Source organism: Vespa mandarinia, chromosome 2 (genome assembly GCF_050613455.1).
Source record: "Vespa mandarinia isolate Hongniang chromosome 2, ASM5061345v1, whole genome shotgun sequence".
NCBI classification, from domain to species: Eukaryota; Metazoa; Arthropoda; class Insecta; order Hymenoptera; family Vespidae; genus Vespa; species Vespa mandarinia.
The window spans coordinates 6,669,120-6,686,911 of record NC_140811.1 but is presented as its reverse complement, the minus strand read 5'-3'; the positions used below and the strand labels follow the sequence as shown (position 1 = coordinate 6,686,911).

The 17,792-nt window shown below is 28.1% G+C and overlaps 4 protein-coding genes across 14 annotated transcripts; 3 read left to right on the top strand and 1 right to left on the bottom strand.

The window, feature by feature from the left end:
• Positions 1–80: 80 nt before the first annotated feature.
• On the bottom strand, positions 81–3,940 carry Tbc1d22 (TBC1 domain family member 22). Of its 5 annotated transcripts, XM_085655354.1 has the most exons (9): positions 3,646–3,940; positions 2,816–2,989; positions 2,110–2,675; positions 1,913–2,043; positions 1,566–1,820; positions 1,189–1,438; positions 890–1,113; positions 646–782; positions 81–165 (listed from the first exon to the last, which is right to left on the bottom strand). In XM_085655354.1, the coding sequence occupies exons 2-9, from the start codon at positions 2,896–2,898 to the stop codon at positions 96–98; spliced, it is 1,716 nt and encodes a 571-aa protein (XP_085511480.1). In that variant the 5' UTR covers positions 2,899–2,989; positions 3,646–3,940; the 3' UTR covers positions 81–95. The 5 variants fall into 5 exon arrangements, with proteins under 5 accessions (XP_085511480.1, XP_035717659.1, XP_035717662.1 ...); XM_035861766.2 differs by lacking the exon at positions 81–165 and having other exon boundaries at positions 236–782; positions 2,816–2,983; positions 3,646–3,936; XM_035861765.2 differs by lacking the exon at positions 81–165 and having other exon boundaries at positions 237–782; positions 3,646–3,934.
• An 800-nt stretch (positions 3,941–4,740) lies between these two features.
• On the top strand, positions 4,741–9,662 carry LOC118439743 (tetratricopeptide repeat protein 39B). The gene is made up of 11 exons (XM_035861763.2): positions 4,741–5,227; positions 6,334–6,384; positions 6,511–6,539; positions 6,612–6,792; positions 6,878–7,010; positions 7,412–7,544; positions 7,625–7,724; positions 7,824–7,889; positions 7,979–8,694; positions 8,768–9,001; positions 9,071–9,662. Exons 2-11 carry the CDS (start codon positions 6,358–6,360, stop codon positions 9,303–9,305), a joined length of 1,854 nt encoding a protein of 617 aa, XP_035717656.1. The 5' UTR covers positions 4,741–5,227; positions 6,334–6,357; the 3' UTR covers positions 9,306–9,662.
• Positions 9,663–10,098: 436 nt separating this feature from the next.
• On the top strand, positions 10,099–15,313 carry Ipo9 (Importin 9). Of its 6 annotated transcripts, none has more exons than XM_035861219.2 (14): positions 10,099–10,176; positions 10,652–10,750; positions 11,054–11,426; positions 11,535–11,768; positions 11,848–12,217; positions 12,290–12,540; positions 12,598–12,859; positions 12,952–13,271; positions 13,370–13,589; positions 13,665–13,936; positions 14,017–14,425; positions 14,589–14,737; positions 14,849–14,924; positions 15,088–15,312. In XM_035861219.2, exons 3-14 carry the CDS (start codon positions 11,085–11,087, stop codon positions 15,294–15,296), a joined length of 3,114 nt encoding a protein of 1,037 aa, XP_035717112.1. In that variant the 5' UTR covers positions 10,099–10,176; positions 10,652–10,750; positions 11,054–11,084; the 3' UTR covers positions 15,297–15,312. The 6 variants fall into 6 exon arrangements, with proteins under 6 accessions (XP_035717112.1, XP_035717113.1, XP_085521159.1 ...); XM_085665033.1 differs by having other exon boundaries at positions 10,154–10,172; XM_085665031.1 differs by lacking the exon at positions 10,099–10,176 and adding an exon at positions 10,211–10,230.
• Positions 15,314–15,512: 199 nt separating this feature from the next.
• Positions 15,513–17,792, top strand: BORCS6 (BLOC-1 related complex subunit 6). 2 transcript variants are annotated; one of them, XM_035861221.2, is made up of 4 exons: positions 15,513–15,738; positions 15,960–16,484; positions 16,558–16,718; positions 17,083–17,784. In XM_035861221.2, the coding sequence occupies exons 1-4, from the start codon at positions 15,652–15,654 to the stop codon at positions 17,132–17,134; spliced, it is 825 nt and encodes a 274-aa protein (XP_035717114.1). In that variant the 5' UTR covers positions 15,513–15,651; the 3' UTR covers positions 17,135–17,784. The 2 variants fall into 2 exon arrangements, with proteins under 2 accessions (XP_035717114.1, XP_035717115.1); XM_035861222.2 differs by having other exon boundaries at positions 15,626–15,743; positions 17,083–17,792.

Here is a 17,792-nt window from a genome sequence, read left to right as displayed (position 1 = left end):
TGTATGTAATTATATTTATTCGTAACATTATAAAAACAAAACAAAAAGTTTATTACAATAAATATACACTTACCTTTAATGTATTAATAGATACATTATCGCGCTGATGAGTGATTAAAGTATTTTGATGAATTGACATGGCTCAAACTCTTACATCTTTTTAATCTTAAATAAAATTGGGGAATAGAAGTATAATATACAAAAACAAACATCGTATCAATATATAAAACTTCTGTTTATATATTATCTATATATATAATATTAGAGGCATTTTATCTAAACATAACGTGAATCAAAAATATGACAATCGATTCGCGTTAGGTTCCTCTTTTACCTCTTATGTTTACATATCTGTAAACTGAAAAATGGCGAGTATATTTGTAATTGAATTATAATATGCTACTATAGAAATAGAAATAAAATTTACAAAGACATTCCGTCTTTCAAAAACTTAACGATTATATGAATTAAAGAAAAAGGTAAACAAATCTTCGAATCTCTTTTAAAAATAGTTACAGTGGACTGACTTTCACTCTTATATAATTATAAAAAGGGAGAATTAATTAAACTGGCAATACGATCTAATGCCAGTTATTTTGGCCACTATAGTAACAATATTAGCCGAACATGTAGAAAAAAGGTCACCTGGAGTCATGAGCTTGCAGATGATTAGGTGCATCTGCAAATGTAAATTTCAATTTATAGGCTTCTGCAACCAAAATACCTATTTCTGAATCTGTCCAGTTTTGTGTAGGCAAGTTCTGTAGCATCAACATCAAGCCCTATATTTAAAACAAACACATAAAAAGTACTATGATCAACGATATTAAATCATAAAAATGTGTCGATATTTTTTTCTTAATTATGAAAGAATACAAGTTAAACTTGCCTGAAAATCAGGTTGTAAGAGTAAATGACGTCTCCAACGAAGAAGAAAAGCTGCACATACGTAAAGTTGAAATGAAGCGAATCGATCGGATTCTGCTAAGTAGGTATCCCACAGGCGAATTGTACAATGCAATGGAATTTCTCTGGTTAATAAATTATTCATCCATCGAAAAGAAAATTGTAAATAATCTATCCCATGTTGATGAAGATGTTGATGTAAAGGAGCTATAATAGAAAATTTTCGTAATATTTACAGGTTAATAAAAAATTTGCGTTTTATATTCATCATAAAACAAATACCATCAATCCTTTGAATAAGTTCCTTTAATTGATTCACTTTATGTTGTATTCCTAATTGGGCAAATATATAATTATCTTGGATACCATCAAGAAATTTGGATAAACACCAAAAACTATCTGCTTCAATAATATCACGTTGTTCTTTTTTTAAAGATGCCAAGTCATAATTTTCTATATCTTGCCAAGCCGATACTGGTATAGCCTCTTGCAAAAATACTAAGAAGAAGGGAGTAACAAGATCGTTCATACCCTACAATATCAAAACTAAAATCAATATTTAAATACTTTTAGAATAGGTAGAATATAACATGAAATAGCTATAATATAACATGAAACAACATTCAATTATAATATAATATTCATACTTATTAATATACCTGTACATAGCCAGAAGCTGGATGTCGAATAGCCCATATATAAAGTATTCTTTCAAAAATTAATTGTACAGTTGTCTGTTGAAATAATGAAATGAGGGGAGACATTCTTGGAATATCAATATGAATTTGACGATATGTATCTTGGAATCCTTCATCTCTTTCCACATCATAATACTGTTTTACTAGATTCCAATAATCTAAACGTTTACGTTCTAAGACATGTTGCCTCCTTTCTATATTTGCTGGAAGATATTCCTGTGTATAATAAAGAATAATTTAACAATACTTATTTTTAAGAGATACATTAAAAAAATAAATATACGGTATAGATTACCTGTCTTACTTACAGACAATAATCTCCAGGTAACAGATCGTAACTTCGCTGGAACACCTGACCACGATAACTGTCTTAATTCTTCTAAATTTAATACAGATGCATCCAAAAGAGATTTAAATTTATCTATTTTACTTTCTCCATCTGAAAATAATAATATATATGTACGAATAAATAATCAAGTTAGAAATGATCTATATTTTTTCTTACCTTGTTCTTTTGAAGGTATAAAAAATTTTGTAGAAGAATTCGTTTGCCTTAATGGAAGTGGTCTACCAGGAAATTGTGTTGGCCTATGTTGGGGAGAAGTATTCTGACCAAATTTGGAATCAGAATTTTCTGTAGAATGCTGACTATTATTAATTTGAGGATAAACAGACAAGTTAGCATTCCTTAGATGCAATGGCTGGACAGCTAATCTTTGGAGAGCCTCTGCTTTTTTTTCTTCAGGAATGATTTCTTGAGTTCGCTGGACTAATTTAGGATTTGTTTGTAATTCTTTGCTTGCAGTGCCTGATCTATGACTGTTAATTACACTAAGTGCAGCTGAATGACTAACTCTCTTTGATATTTTTACATCAGAAACTGTACAGAATTCATCATCTCCGGAATCCCAAGCATCATCCACGCTCTCCTGAAAATCTTGAAAGGATGTAGAACCACTTCCTCCACCTGTACTGCCACCACTACCGACTGAAACTGTACTGGTCAAACCACTGGATGTGATCATTGTTGTACCTATCTTATCATGTCTAACATCTTGTTTGGGACTTGGCCTTTAAATAAGTATGGAATCTATTAGATATAAATCACAATTTGTTTAACTGAATTGATATAAAACAAGTTAAATTGATTCAAATATTATTATATTTTTATATAATATAATTATAGGTATTGCATTTTAAATAAGACATACCTGCCTGGTACAGCTCTAGTATTCTTTTTCCAAAAAGATTGATGCGTTTGAAGTATCTGATTATGATGGCTTTGATTCTCCATTATCTTATGGAATTGGATTAACTGGCACAAGCCACTTTTCCGTAACCACCATAGAAATAATGATTCTCCTTCATTACCTTAAAAACTATTGCTAAAATTTACAAGATATGATCGTCATAAAAAATAAAAATGTTATAATGTATTAATTAAATACCTATCAGTATCTGTCATGTAATATTAACACATATACTAATTGATTTGTAAAAACATGTATTAATATAAATAAAAAAGCTTATAAAACTTATGAATAGAACCATAAGAATTATTTTTATTTTCAGAAACATATGTAGAAAGATTATTTCATACGGCAGAAACATATTGTGACAACAATTTTATATTCGTTGTAACTAATTTAATTAAATTATTTAAATCTCGCAATAATTGATGCTAATATGCTTTAAAGAAAAAAAAATAATTCTTTTGAAAAAAAAAAAAAAAAAAGAAGAAAACAATGAGTTTTTCTTTCTGTTTCATTGACGAATTCAAGGAGGTTAGGCATCTCAATGAATTATTAGCATCGACGAATCCGAGTAAAAAGAAGATAAAATGTTTTTAATAACAGAGATATCTTTCATAGCCTTACAATCGTCGTAATTATGCAAATTGTAAGAAAAGAGCTGGATACTTTACTAGTCAATTAATCGCTATCTATATACTGTTACATTTAAAATTAATTAACATTTTTATAATGATATAGTATAAATGATACTTAAGAGTAAGAAAAACGAAAGAATTATAAGTCTTTACCATGAATCTCGTATTCAAGTAAGTTCAACCCTATAACCTTTCTATTCTCACAATTGCAAAGAAAAAAAAACTTTTCTCAGTAAGCGTTTAATATTTTTGACGTACAACAATTTCATGCAAGTGCTGCCACCAAAATACTTCTAATAAACAACGAACGAACTGATCTACGATCTATTCGTTCAACCCAAACCGCGAATGAGTTTTTTCTTTGACATTGAATAAATATAAGATTATTCGTAAGAAAAGATACTACTCCCTGATTGCTGCCTTTTCACATAATAGCAGGTTAACGTAATTGTCATTACATTGGTCCGTTTACGCCCAGCATAGGTTAACGACGCTACACTAATTTTGGTTTTACATATACTAGCTCTATTTCACTATATAATCGCTAATTTAAAATGTTTTTAATATGCATATTTGAAAAATATTTTAGAGAAAACTTTTTAAGCGATTATTCTACGCATGTTTTTTTTTTTATCATAATATTTCGATTTAGCACTTAATCTTAAATGAAGTATTTATCTTTGATCTTTAATTAACAGAAAAATATGGATTTTAAATCAATTTTCAATTTTTCTTTAGCAAATAATTATTCTGATTAAAAAGACAATAATACTTATTGTATTCATATCTATATTCTTTTGATATGACCGTCTTTATTACACGATGATAACAAAGTTTCAATACATAAGGTTTATCTTGAAGCTTATTTTCAACAAAAATATTTTCATTCAAACTTTCAAATAAATAAAAATCAATGAATTTCAATTATCTTGAAAAGGTTAAATAACAATATTTCTAAAGTGAAAGATTATATCATATTGACTTTAATACGTGAAATAGATCTTAGTGAATGATAAGAGATATATACAGATACGTTGTACCTATAAGTACGTACAACTTCATTGGTGCATGCGCACCTTTTATACTTAAATGTTAAGTATATGTATTCCGAGTATATGAATATATATATTCTTAAGTATGCGTGCGAGCTATCTGTGATTTTATACAAAGTGGTCTATCACGTGTAAATGCAATGACACTCCAACCTATATTACTTTTCTTTGTTATTTCGATGTAAATGACGTATAGAAGTAAGATAATTGACTCTACTAGAATTCATATAACTAAATATAAAAAGTAGAAGTAAACAACACTGTAAATCCTAATTTGTACATATAAAAATGCATCGTATGTTATATTCATTGAGATGAGTTAAGGAAACGTTTCTCTCTTAATCTTATATAGAGGTCAACACTGATGCGTCGTCTTTCGAATACGACACGTTCAAACGAGACGACCTAAAATTTAGTCAGTCTAACGCGCGCAGTGATGCGCTCCGTATCATTATATTGATCGATTTGTGTTTTTTTTTCCCCAAACATTTTACCTATACCGAAAAAATATTCGTAAAAAAAAGAAAAAAGAGGAAAGAAAAGAAGAAGAAGAAGAAGAAAAGAAAGAAATACTTGGGGCTAACTTTTTTGCAAAATATTTCTTTAGAAATATTTAAATGTAATAATTTCGTCTGGAATTTTTTTTGGTCCGGAAGAGTTATCGATTTTACGATTAAGCAAAGGTAAGTAAGGTTTCATTACGAAATCGTCCTTTCGTTTCGACATCGCTTTTTCCTTTCTTTTCTTTTTGATATTTTAAATGAAATTTAAAATCTTTCTCTCTCTCTCTCTCTCTCTCTCTCTCTCTCTCTCTCTCTCTCTCTCTCTCTCTCTCTCTCTCTCTCTCTCTCTCTATCTATCTCTCTTCCTTCCCCCCACCGCTTCCTTCCCCTCTATCATTTTATTTTCCACTCCTTGATCATTCCTTCATGCTTATCTTGTAAACATATTGATCATTATTTTCTCTTATTGTCTTTCGTATCAAGAATTAAATAAAATATAGGCCTTTTACGTCAATGTATCATATTATTTAACGATAAACATGTTAAAGACATTGATTACAAACGTTTTAAAATTTTAATATGTTTTGAAACAACCTAGTTACTTTTTTATATCCTTATCTTGCTTAGCCTTATCTCTTGTATCGTTTTTTTTTTCTATATATGAGTCAATTTTTTTGCCTATGCATCGTATTTAAAAAGTAACATTAGTTTTTATATACCAATATTTGTAAGAATGTTTTCTATGTTTCAGAATAAATATCTTTTAAATGATCATTCCTTTATGTCTTATAATTTATTTCTATTTTTAATATGATTATATACATAATTATTATTTTAATAATAAATTATTACTCTATGATTATATAAAGATAAAGCAATCTAACAAAAAATATCAAATGGGTTTAATTTTGGAATAACCAAATTTGCATATATACTGGATATATTGAAACATTAAAGTATTAACTAAGATGCCTAATAAAATATTTCAAAAAATTATTTTTATCAGTAGAAAGTCAGAGATTTATATACTTTTCATTGTGAAACTAGGCGTTGCTTATAGAATAATGACCTAAAATTGAAGGAGCACACTTGAGAAATCAATCCTATAAAATAAAACTTTCTCCTTAGATTACTTTAAGTTTTTGCTTTTAAATATAAATTTTCTGTCTTTGATCCTATTTAATATGTATATATCTCAATCTATTGAATATGTGATATGTAAATAAATAAAGAAATTAACTAATGTTAAAATGTATAAGAGATTAATAATATATATTTTGTTATAGATTTGTTTATTTTCTGATTGAAAAATGTCGGACATTGAGGCAGAAGATGAGGTATGTATATAAATATTAGAGTTAAATAATACGCTAATATCATATTTGCAATGCACGATGTAATATATCCTATTTATTGTATATTTTCTTAAATTATTAATACGTATTTAATAATTGTCATCATAGTTTCAAGATGCTCAAGAATTTCCAACTTCGTAAGTTAAATATATTTATTTATTTTATAAATATGCATATATTTTTTTACAATGATAAATATTGCTTTACAGATCTACTTCTATGGATCTAGATACAGCTATTATGGAATCAAGAAAGGCAATTTATTATTTCTTTAATAATGATTTCGATCAAGCAAGAAAAATTATGGAACCATGGGCGCATAGTAGCATGTACCATTCTTTAGGTACAAGTGTCTTTTTATTTCTGGAAGCTATGCTTACATTTGAACAAGTATGAAGAATTAATTAACATAATTTTATTCATTGATATATAAAATCTATTACTTTTTTAATACATTATCATATACATTATTCAGAAGGACATTGAGAAAGCATCTGAATCTTTGAAACAATGTATAAATGTGTGTTCAAAACACCGCAAACATACTACAATTACACAAAACATTGGAAAAATTGTTAAGAAGACTAATTATGGCGCTTATACAATTGGTAATGTATATGCTTTTTTCTTTCATGCCATATACGATCTATTACAAATATCATAAAGCTTTATTTGTAAATAATGCATGTCAGAGTAGCAACTAACATTAGTATAAACTACTGCTATTGTGTAATATATCAGTCCAAAGCATTGACTGGGGAATATGTGATAAATTAAATTTGTTATATATATTACGAATATTAAATTATAACATTATTTGTATTGTTCGTGTTCTTTTTACGACATTTAACTTCTCTTTTTCTTCGAATGTAATACAAAATATATAGCAACTATCAGATCCACAAGTGTGACTTTATCATTAATTTGTAGCATTGACTTTAGCATACATAATAACTTCATTAAGTTAAGAGTAGTGCATGCAAGGAATGATAGAAAATTAATATTGCAGAGGAAGTGCATGCAGAACTCTGCTATGCTGAGTCACTTCTTTTAAAGTCCATGCTCACATTTGTGGAGGACGAGACTCTGGTCAGCTTTGTCAAGGCTGGATTGAAAATCCGTACCTGCTTTCTATCATACAAGTAAATAAGTCCTAACGCGATTATTATATTTCTTTTTTCTTCTTTTGAAACATCTCTATCCAACGTTTTTTACATTACAGAGAATGTTTAACAATTCTAAATAATCGTAAATGGGAGAATGAAATACAAAAAGTTCACTTTGAAAGTGGTGTTCGTATGGGTATTGGCACATTTAATTTGGTATGTAAAATTATTTGTACAATATAAAAATTTTTTCATATAAATAATATATTGAGAGATGAGAATTAATATGATTAACTATATTTTTTGAAATTATAGATGATTTCTTTATTACCTGCTCGTGTTATTAAATTACTGGAATTTATTGGATTTTCTGGTAATAAGGTAATGAGACTTATTTTAATATATTAGAACATGCTATATGACTTTTTTTTATATAGAAATTTAAAAAATTATTACAATGTCATTTTTAGGATTATGGTATTAGTGAATTAGAAGCAGGATTTGCAGAAAGGAGAGGTCTTCGTCAAATATTATGTGTAATGACATTACTGACTTATCATTTATATGCTTGTTTTATGTTAAGTCATGAAGATGGTGATTTAGATTGGTGTGAAAAAGCATTAGATGAAGAATTAAATTCTTATCCAAATGGTGTATGGTTTCTTTTCTTTAAAGGAAGACTTGAATTAGTAAAAGGAAATATTGAAAATTCTATAGAATGGTATGAAAAGTCTTGGAAAAGTCAAACTATATGGCCTCAATTTCATTGTGGTTGTTATTGGGAATTAATGTGGGCTCATTGTATTAAACAACAATGGAATGAAGCTGCTGAGTATGCTACTAAGTTAGCTGAGGAATCAAAATGGTCTAGAACAATATATATTTATCAAAAAGCTGCAATTCTTTTAATGAAAAATCCAAATACTGAAGACAAATATATTATAGATGATTTAATGATGCAAGCACCGACTTATAAACAACGCATTGCTGGAAAATCATTACCATTTGAAAAGTATATTGTAAAAAAGGTAGAACGTTATTTTGCACAGAAAAAGAAATTAATCCTTCCTGTGTTTGAGCTTATGTATCTGTGGAATTTATTCAACATAATTGGTAAACGAAGGGATTTAATTTTAAATATGTATAAAAAAATCGAGGATGAGGAAAAAGAATTAAATTCAACACTGTGAGTTTTTCCCTCTTTTTTTGTTGAAATTTTTCTTTCATATTTGTCTCTAATTTTTTAAAACACTTTATAGAAAAACAGATTATCATGCAGACAATGAAGCACTTATTCTAATGTTGAAAGGTGCTTGTCTTCGTCAAATGGGACATCATGCATTATCTGAACATTGTCTAAAACAAGTTATAGAGTTAGATAAGTTTATAAAAGAAGATACTTATCTAGTTCCTTATGCCACTGTTGAACTTGCTTTATTAGCAGAAGATCAAGAGGACACTCAAACTGCAGCTTCATATTTGGAGGATGCAAAGTAATTATTAGTAATATGTTATGTATACATATAATATACAATAATTAATTGCAATATTATATTTTTTAGAAAAAATTATACCGGATATCTATTGGAAACTAGATTACATTTTAGAACACATTCGGATATTATGAGATTGAATGGAAAAAAAATGGAAGATCTCATATCAAATAAACAAGAAAATCGAATCCAACAGCAACAAAAAGAAAATGTGGTTGTTAACAGTGTTATTAATGAGGATTCAAATTCAAATAGTAAAGTGAATGCAAAATTTAGGAATAGTCCAATTGTTACAAGCCTATAAAATTCTATAATCTTTTTAAATAACATGTTCATTCTTCTATATATATACTATTTCTTTTATACTTCAGTGACTAAAAATTAGAAGAATCTGTCCGATATTCTCGGCACTATAACTCTATTTGTGGTCAATGTGATGGTCTAGTATAAAGATTTAGCCTATTTGTTATGATTAGTAATAAATTATTATATTATGGGCCAAGTTATTATGGAATGAAATTGGTAGGAAAAAGTAAAAGTAGTTTCATTCATATGTAATCATGTACACAAATAGTTAACAAATATACTGTAATTAAAGAATTTAATAAAGTAATTTCTAATTAAACAAAATTGAAAGGAAAGAAAAAAGCAAAATATTTGTTTTAGTTGAAATGTTATTTATATCAATTTGTTATTGTATTTTTATTGTTTTTATTATACTTATTGTAATTTTTATGTATATTTTTTTATTTGTTTCGAGAATTTTGCTTACAATTTTTATGTTGTACAGGATATATTATTTTTTGGAATTTTATGTTATATATTCTTGTTTTGTTATATATTCTTTATTTTATAATATTGTATAATGTATTTAGTTTGTATTTATATTTTTATAATGTTTAATATGATTAAGTTTGGTTAATTAAAAAATAAATGTGATACATATGCGTATATATTTTATATTGTTAATATGTATATAATATGTATCTTTTATTTTTATAAAATATTATAAAAAAATGTTCTCTCTATCGATAATACAGTTTTGTGAACACGAAATCTTGCGGGATGTATATTTACTATCCTATACTATCCTGTATATTGTCTGTGGTTGAAGTTGGGTGAAATTAATGTCACTTCAATACTCTAGTGTTATTTTAGTGGAGCTGGAACCGCAGGTTTTAAATATTTAATTGTTGATTATTTTTGCAATTGCTGATATAAAAGAAAAAGTTCATTAATATTTTTAGTAAAATATTAATAATTAGTTATCAATTTTACACCTCATATGACGTCATATTTAAAAAATTAAACAGACACATGTTACAACCGGTTCCAATATTTTTTTTTTCTTTTCACATCAATACATTTACAATTTGTACAATGATTAAACTTATTTTTCTTATATGTAATTATTTATATCAAAGATTATGTTAAGTAATATCGTGATAACTATATTAATGTACTTACTGAGATAATAGTTGTAATATATAATCTCTTATTGGAATTTCTAACCTGCTACGTAAACCGGGTTTTTGGAAAAGATCATCAAAGAATACTATTCATTATTAAATCTCTCAACTAGCAAGTATTTAAAACATTTGATTAAAATTTTACAGTAATTTACATTTTTTTCCTTTTCTTACTTTACAGTAATGATGATATAAAAGTTATGATGCAACACTGGAAGATACTTATATAAATATAAGACAACAATAAGAATAATTTATAAGAGAAAAAATATGTTCCTGGGTAATAGAGTATTTATACATGTATATATATATGTTAAAAAGTATAAAAGTATTATATTATATTATATATATATATATATATATATATATATATATATATATATATATATATAATATATATATATTATTATATAATAATATAAATATATAATATATATATATTATTATATAATAATATATAATAATAATAATATAATAATATTATATATATATAATATTATTATATATTATAATATAATATACTTTTAAAACCTAATGTTTATTTGTGTAATAAATATCATTGGAAAATATTAATATGTTATAGATATTAATCAATAGATAGCATCTAATTCACAATGAGCACAAGTATGAGTGATGTACAAGGTTCCTTAAAGGAAGCTTTATACGAAACATTGACAGGAATCTTGTCTCCACATCGGGATATTCGACAAGCTGCTGAACAAAGAATTCAAGCACTTGAAGTTACAGAAGAATTTGGTATTCATCTTACCGAATTCGTGATTGATCCTCATGGTCATTTACCAATTAGACAATTAGCATCTATACTTTTAAAGCAGTATGTAGAAACACATTGGACTTCACTAGCTGAAAAATTTAGGCCACCTGAATTAAAACAAGTGACTAAAGAAAGAATTAAAGAGTTATTACCACTTGGATTATGTGAACCTATTAGTAAGGTACTAAATTCTAATACTTTTGCTATAAAGAATTTTTTAATATATATATATATATATATATATATATATAATTTTTTATTTATATAACATATCTATCTATTAACTTAGGTACGTACAGCAGTAGCCTATGCAATATCTGGTATAGCACATTGGGATTGGCCTGAAAATTGGTCTGGATTATTTGATATATTAGTTAATTGTTTGAGTGGAGAAAGCGAATATGCTGTTCATGGGGCAATGAGAGTTCTAACAGAATTTACTCGTGATCTTACCGATACTCAATTACCAAATGTTGGTCCTGTTATATTACAAGAGATGTATAGAATCTTTCAGAGTGAGAGTGTAAGTTTACTAAAATGTTTAGCAATATAGGTTTTATTTTATTGATTTAAAAAAGTATTAAATTTGGTATATTATATAGCAATATTCGATCAGAACACGTGGCCGTGCAGTTGAAATTTTTACGATCATTACAAATCTCGTAGCTGCTACAGGAATTTATCATAAAGGATTTATAGAACAATATTTGCAACCAGTTATTCCTATGTTTTGTGAAAAATTTGTTCAGTGCCTGCGTGTCGCTAATGGTCCAACAAGTGACAGTGGACTTAAAACTGATATTATCAAAGCCATAAACTGCCTTGTTACAAAGTTACCTAAATATGTATCCAACTTTTTACCTCAAATGTTACCACCAGTTTGGGAAACATTAACTGAAAGTGCAAAGATTTATCAAGAAGAAACAGTAAATGGGACTACAGAAACAAATAATAAAGAAGTAGATTCTGATGGTATGTTAAAAATTGTACGAAATAAAAACTTAACACAGATATTAGCAATTTCTAATCTTTTATGATTTTCAGGTGAAATTATTAATTTTAACAACCTTATCATCGCTATATTTGAATTTGTTCATTCTATTATTGAACATAAAAAGTTTTCAAACCTTGTCAACAATTTACTACAAGAAATAATTTATTATTTAATTATTTTTATGCAAATAACGGATGAACAGATTGAGTTATGGACAACTAATCCTAATCAATTTGTAGAAGAAGATGATCAATGTTTGTTTGCTTATAACGTGAGGATATCGGCGCAAGAATTCTTAGCAGTAAGTACATAAGATGTAATTCAATTAGAACAAATTACATATAAATATTGTATTCAGGGTGTTATCAGTCATTTTGAGGAAAGAGCAGTGAATGCACTTTGCGAAGCAATTACGCGGCATATTGAAGCCACAAATAGACTACAAGCTGGAGGAGATGATAATAGCAGTATTGAAAATTGGTGGAAAATACATGAATCTTCCATTTTAACATTGAGTATTACAAGAGATGTAGTGATAGAAAAACAACAAGAAGGATTATTGCAATTCGATATTATTAGATTTATGGATACTGTTGTGTTAAATAATTTGAATGATTCAAGTAATAAAAATATTGTTTAAACGCATTTATATTAAAAAACGTAATTTAATTATTTCATATTATTTTATTTACATAATATTTATTTTTTGTAGATGCACCACCGTTACTTCTTGGTCGTTGTTTATGCGTCGGTGGAAGGTATGCTCAATTAATGCCGCCTGAAATGAGCTCAAGATTTCTAGAAGCAACAGTTAATGGTTTACAAGAAAATCAACCATCATGTATTCGTATAAGCGCTGTTAAAGCTATCTATTGGTTCTGTGAGATATCCTGTGCAGATGCTAATAATCCTACCAATAATATTATTAGATCTCACTTACCTAATATATTTCAAGGATTGTTTAATTTATCTAGTCAAGCATCTACAGAAGTTCTAATATTAGTCATGGAAACATTTCAAACAGTAATATCGGTAATTATAATAGCAAAATATTTATCATACTCACAATATATATATCTCTTTTTATTCTAAATTACAATACATTTTTAAATTTGTTTAAAATTTTACAGCTGGATAAAGCATTTACTGCTTCTGTAGAAAATAAAATATGCCCATTAACAATTGCAGTTTTTTTAAAGTTTCATAGTGATCCAGTAATATTAGATTTGTGTCAGAATATATTTAAAGAATTAACTCAAAATTCTAATTGCATTGAACCTCTGCAAACTCGTTTAATACCAACTTTAGTGAGTATGATGGCCATTACGCCTATGGATAAATCAAAGGATGGTATGGGAATTTCTTACAATGTAAATACATAGTATGTATTTATTTTAGAAATATATTTATGTTTATTTTTATTAGAGGGAGCTCGCGGAGTAGCTTTGGATATCTTACAAGTTCTCGTTCAATATTCACCAAGACCATTAAGTAATGCTTTGATCGAAACTGCCTTTCCTGCTGCTTGTCATTGCATTCTTAACTCCGAAGATAATGGGACACTACAAAGTGGAGGCGAAGTGATACGTACGTATTTATCTGTAGCTGCACGCCATGTTACTACTCATAGAGACAGCGATGGCCAAACTGGATTACAATATATTTTGCAAATAATTGCACAGTTATTAAATCCTCAGGTAATATTGTAATATAAATATTGTATTTTTTAATTCACAGTGAACATAACTATCAAAGCAGTAACTTTTTTTATTTATAGTCTAGCGAATTCACAGCAACCTTTGTTGGCCGTTTAGTAACGACTTTGATACGAAACGTTGGAAGTACATTAGGAGAAAATCTTGATTTGTTATTAAAAGCTGTTCTTAGTAAAATGCAAAGGGCCGAAACATTAACAGTCATGCAAAGTTTGATTATGATATATGCTCATCTTATAAATACAGAGTTTGATGCTGTTTTAAATTTCTTGTCAACGGTACCTGGCCCTACTGGGCAAAGTGCTCTTGCCTTTGTGTTGTCTGAATGGGTTAGCAGACAACATCTTTTTTTTGGTAGATATGAACGTAAAGTAGCTACTGTAGCGTTATGTAAAATATTGGAACATGGTGTAACACACGATGACTCCAGATTGAATGAAATCACTGTAAAAGGGGACCAAATATTTTCTGGTAAGGAATTTATTGGGTATTATTGTCTTTGAGTTAATTACAAAGTAAAATATTTTATTTATTGTGATCATATTATTTTCATTTGACTTTTATTGAAATAAATAAAAAACAAATGTTCTCGTGTGTGTGTGTATACACATTTATATATACACTTTCTACATAGGAAATGAAGCTGGTGTAAGGACCAGAAGTAAAGCAGAAGCACAACCTTTTCAATGGACTACTGTGCCTGTTCTTATTAAGATCTTTAAATTAATAATTAATGAGCTATCAAATGATATCGAAGTAATTAATGCTACTCAAGAAAGTGAGGTATGCATATCTATTATAATTATATAATAGATATTATTACTTAAATTAATTCAAATGTTATCAAAAATATAATTTAAAATGTAATATTAATATGAAACATTGAATTGCTAGGTATCTGATGACGATGATGACGATACTGAAGGAAATGAAACTTTAATAGATCCAGGAAATGAATCTACTTTATTACGTAAGATATTATGAATTTTGAATTTTTTTGATTCATTTTATATAATGTGTTCTCTTCTGTTTTCGTACAGATTCAACACACACTTTACTTATGTATGTAACTGAAGAGATCTATTTATATATATATATATATATATTAATAATTTTCTTTTTTTTATACATAGATATAGAAGGAGAAGAAGATGATAATGAAGAGGAAGAAGATCTGGATCTTCTGCAAGATTCCATTTATCATTTAAATCTTGGCCAATATTTGCGAGATTTTCTTTCCAATTTTTCAACCCATCATTGTTTTCCTGTATACATTCAACATCTTAATAATCCAGAGCGCAAAGTATTGAACACTTTAAATATTAATTCAACATATATGTAACAGATTGTTGATATAATAATAATGATACAATTTTTCTATTTGATAAAGGATTATTAAAACAACTTTTGTTTTTCTCAGTTATTTACTTTCTGTAACAATTAATATCTTTTAACGTAAATTTTTACGTTTCATAGAGAATAATAATATGTACGTATGATAATTTATGAGTAAAATTCATATATTCCCGCGCGAAATTGGAAGATGCGCAAGACGTTACTGCGCAAATATCGCGTTGACGCTTCATTGTATGCATGATATACAACAGAATCAAAGATATGAGTAAAATCGATACATTTGACTAAGATTTGATTGTATTTCATTTGAACAATATTTTTAATTATTTTACATTATCAAAATGGAGATGGAAGATGGTGAAAATTTATCAAAGCCAACGGGAACTACTCGAATTGAAAAAAATCCTGTTGACTATGACGAAGACAGAGTAAGGTTAGAATATTTTCGGTTGTGTCAAATGTCAACTTTTGAATATGATAATTTTATTCGTATCTTAGATTTTAATTCTTTAATTTCCTTCTGTATTACGTAACGCTCATATAAAAAAATCAACGTTCAACAAATCAAAATTAACAAATATCATATTTGACTCAACCTATTAAGTAAAGTAATTTCAACAAGTAATTTTCATTAATACCATTATTTCAGATGCATGAGATGACAGCTTCTTATTCGGAAATATCATTTGATTCCCAATCTTCTCCACCAGTTTCTGAGTTGAGGTCGCTTATTGAATCTCCTGATATAGATGGAAAATATTTGGGAGAATGCCTGGAAAAGATGAATGGAATTGGAAATAGACCAGATCAATTAGATTTAAGAAGTAGAGATTCTAGTCCAAACGAAGAAGAGGATTTAGACCCACCAAGTTATCATAAAGCTATGGGCTATTTACAATTAGAAGGAACGGTAATGCAGGATGGAGATATGGTTTTGTTTGTAACGGAAGACTTGGAAAATAAGATTAAATTGTCCAGTCCAGTTACAAAAAAGGGAGAAACTCCTTCTTTCCCAGGATCACGAAGTTCTACTCCTTGTTTATATAGACAAGCATTAACCCCACAGTTACCTTTACTTGATCATAATGTATTAAATGAATTAGAAATGGAAGCAAGAAAGATAGCTACATCTGTTGATGCTCTTACAGAAAATCTTGCTGCTATTTTGCATAGTGTATGTAATGTTTTAATTTACTTTAACAATGAATTGAACAATCTATGATAATATAAAATTATAATCTTTGCAGGCGTCCGCGCTTACGGTAGGTTGTTTGGAAACTTATAGGGATGCAGTATGTAAAACTTGCGATGCCGTAGATCACAATATAAAGTCTATGTATCAGTTAATGGCAAAGTGTGAAGAATTATCAAAATATATGGCACCAATTTATAAGTTGGCAGAGCAAATGTAAGTATTTATTCATTATTAATAAAAAGACATTATATTTATAAATGAAAAATTTTCATTTTTAAATCGACAATTTAAATTATATCATATCGTACGAAATTAAAGTATATGCCGATTCGATTGTATATTCGTTTCTATCCATTTGTTTGATTACAAGTAATTTTGAAAGAGACTTAATGGAGATAAAAGATTAAACGAAGAAAGGACAGATGATACTGTAAATGAAAAATAAAAGCTGTTTCGGTTAATTTTGTTGCAACGATTTCCATAAATATTAAAACAGGTCAAACAGTCATTTCGCTCTGTATGCACAGTCTCGTATTCGCCGGCTCACTATACCGAACCCGTTTCGCTTGCGTTTCAGTAAGGAGATGAAGAGGATGCTGGAACTGTTTGAGAGTGCAATGAATTTATAAAGGTAGAAGCCACCTTATGACATCAACTTCTTGTTTTTTTTTTTTTTTTCCAAGTTTCCCAAACGCTTTTGTGATCGTTCTTTGTGAACTCATAGAAAATTCATATCGTTGACAACATTTATCTTGTTAGATTCATTGAAACAGTTAAAGTGATCATTTTCTATTTATCGATCATTCATTGTTATTAATTATACAACTGTAATATTAGATTCGTCACAAAATAGATCGATTATTTTAAAGTAACAATAAGATTAATGTCGTTATATCATCATAAATTCGTCAGGATATCTATTATATATGATTTATTTATAGATTAATCCTTGTTACATTGTACAAATTGTTATATCATGCGATTGTTTTGTTATACGAATAAACGATGACCAGATGTACACAAAAGGTACGTTTAACACGTTGGATGCCGGGCTATTTTCATGTGATTCACAACGTGTTAAAGAACTTTTTCTCGATCTTCATCAACGTTCTTGTTGACCGTTCTTTGGCTATGATCAAAAAGGGAAGTAGGAAGGAGGGAGAAAAAAGGGCTGACTCGTGCGCACGAGACGGCATAATGACCGACGATAAATAAAAGATGGTGCGGCAGATAGCTGCCCTGTTTTACCTCGACCCGCTTTTACGAAACCTGATCGTCTCACGGCTG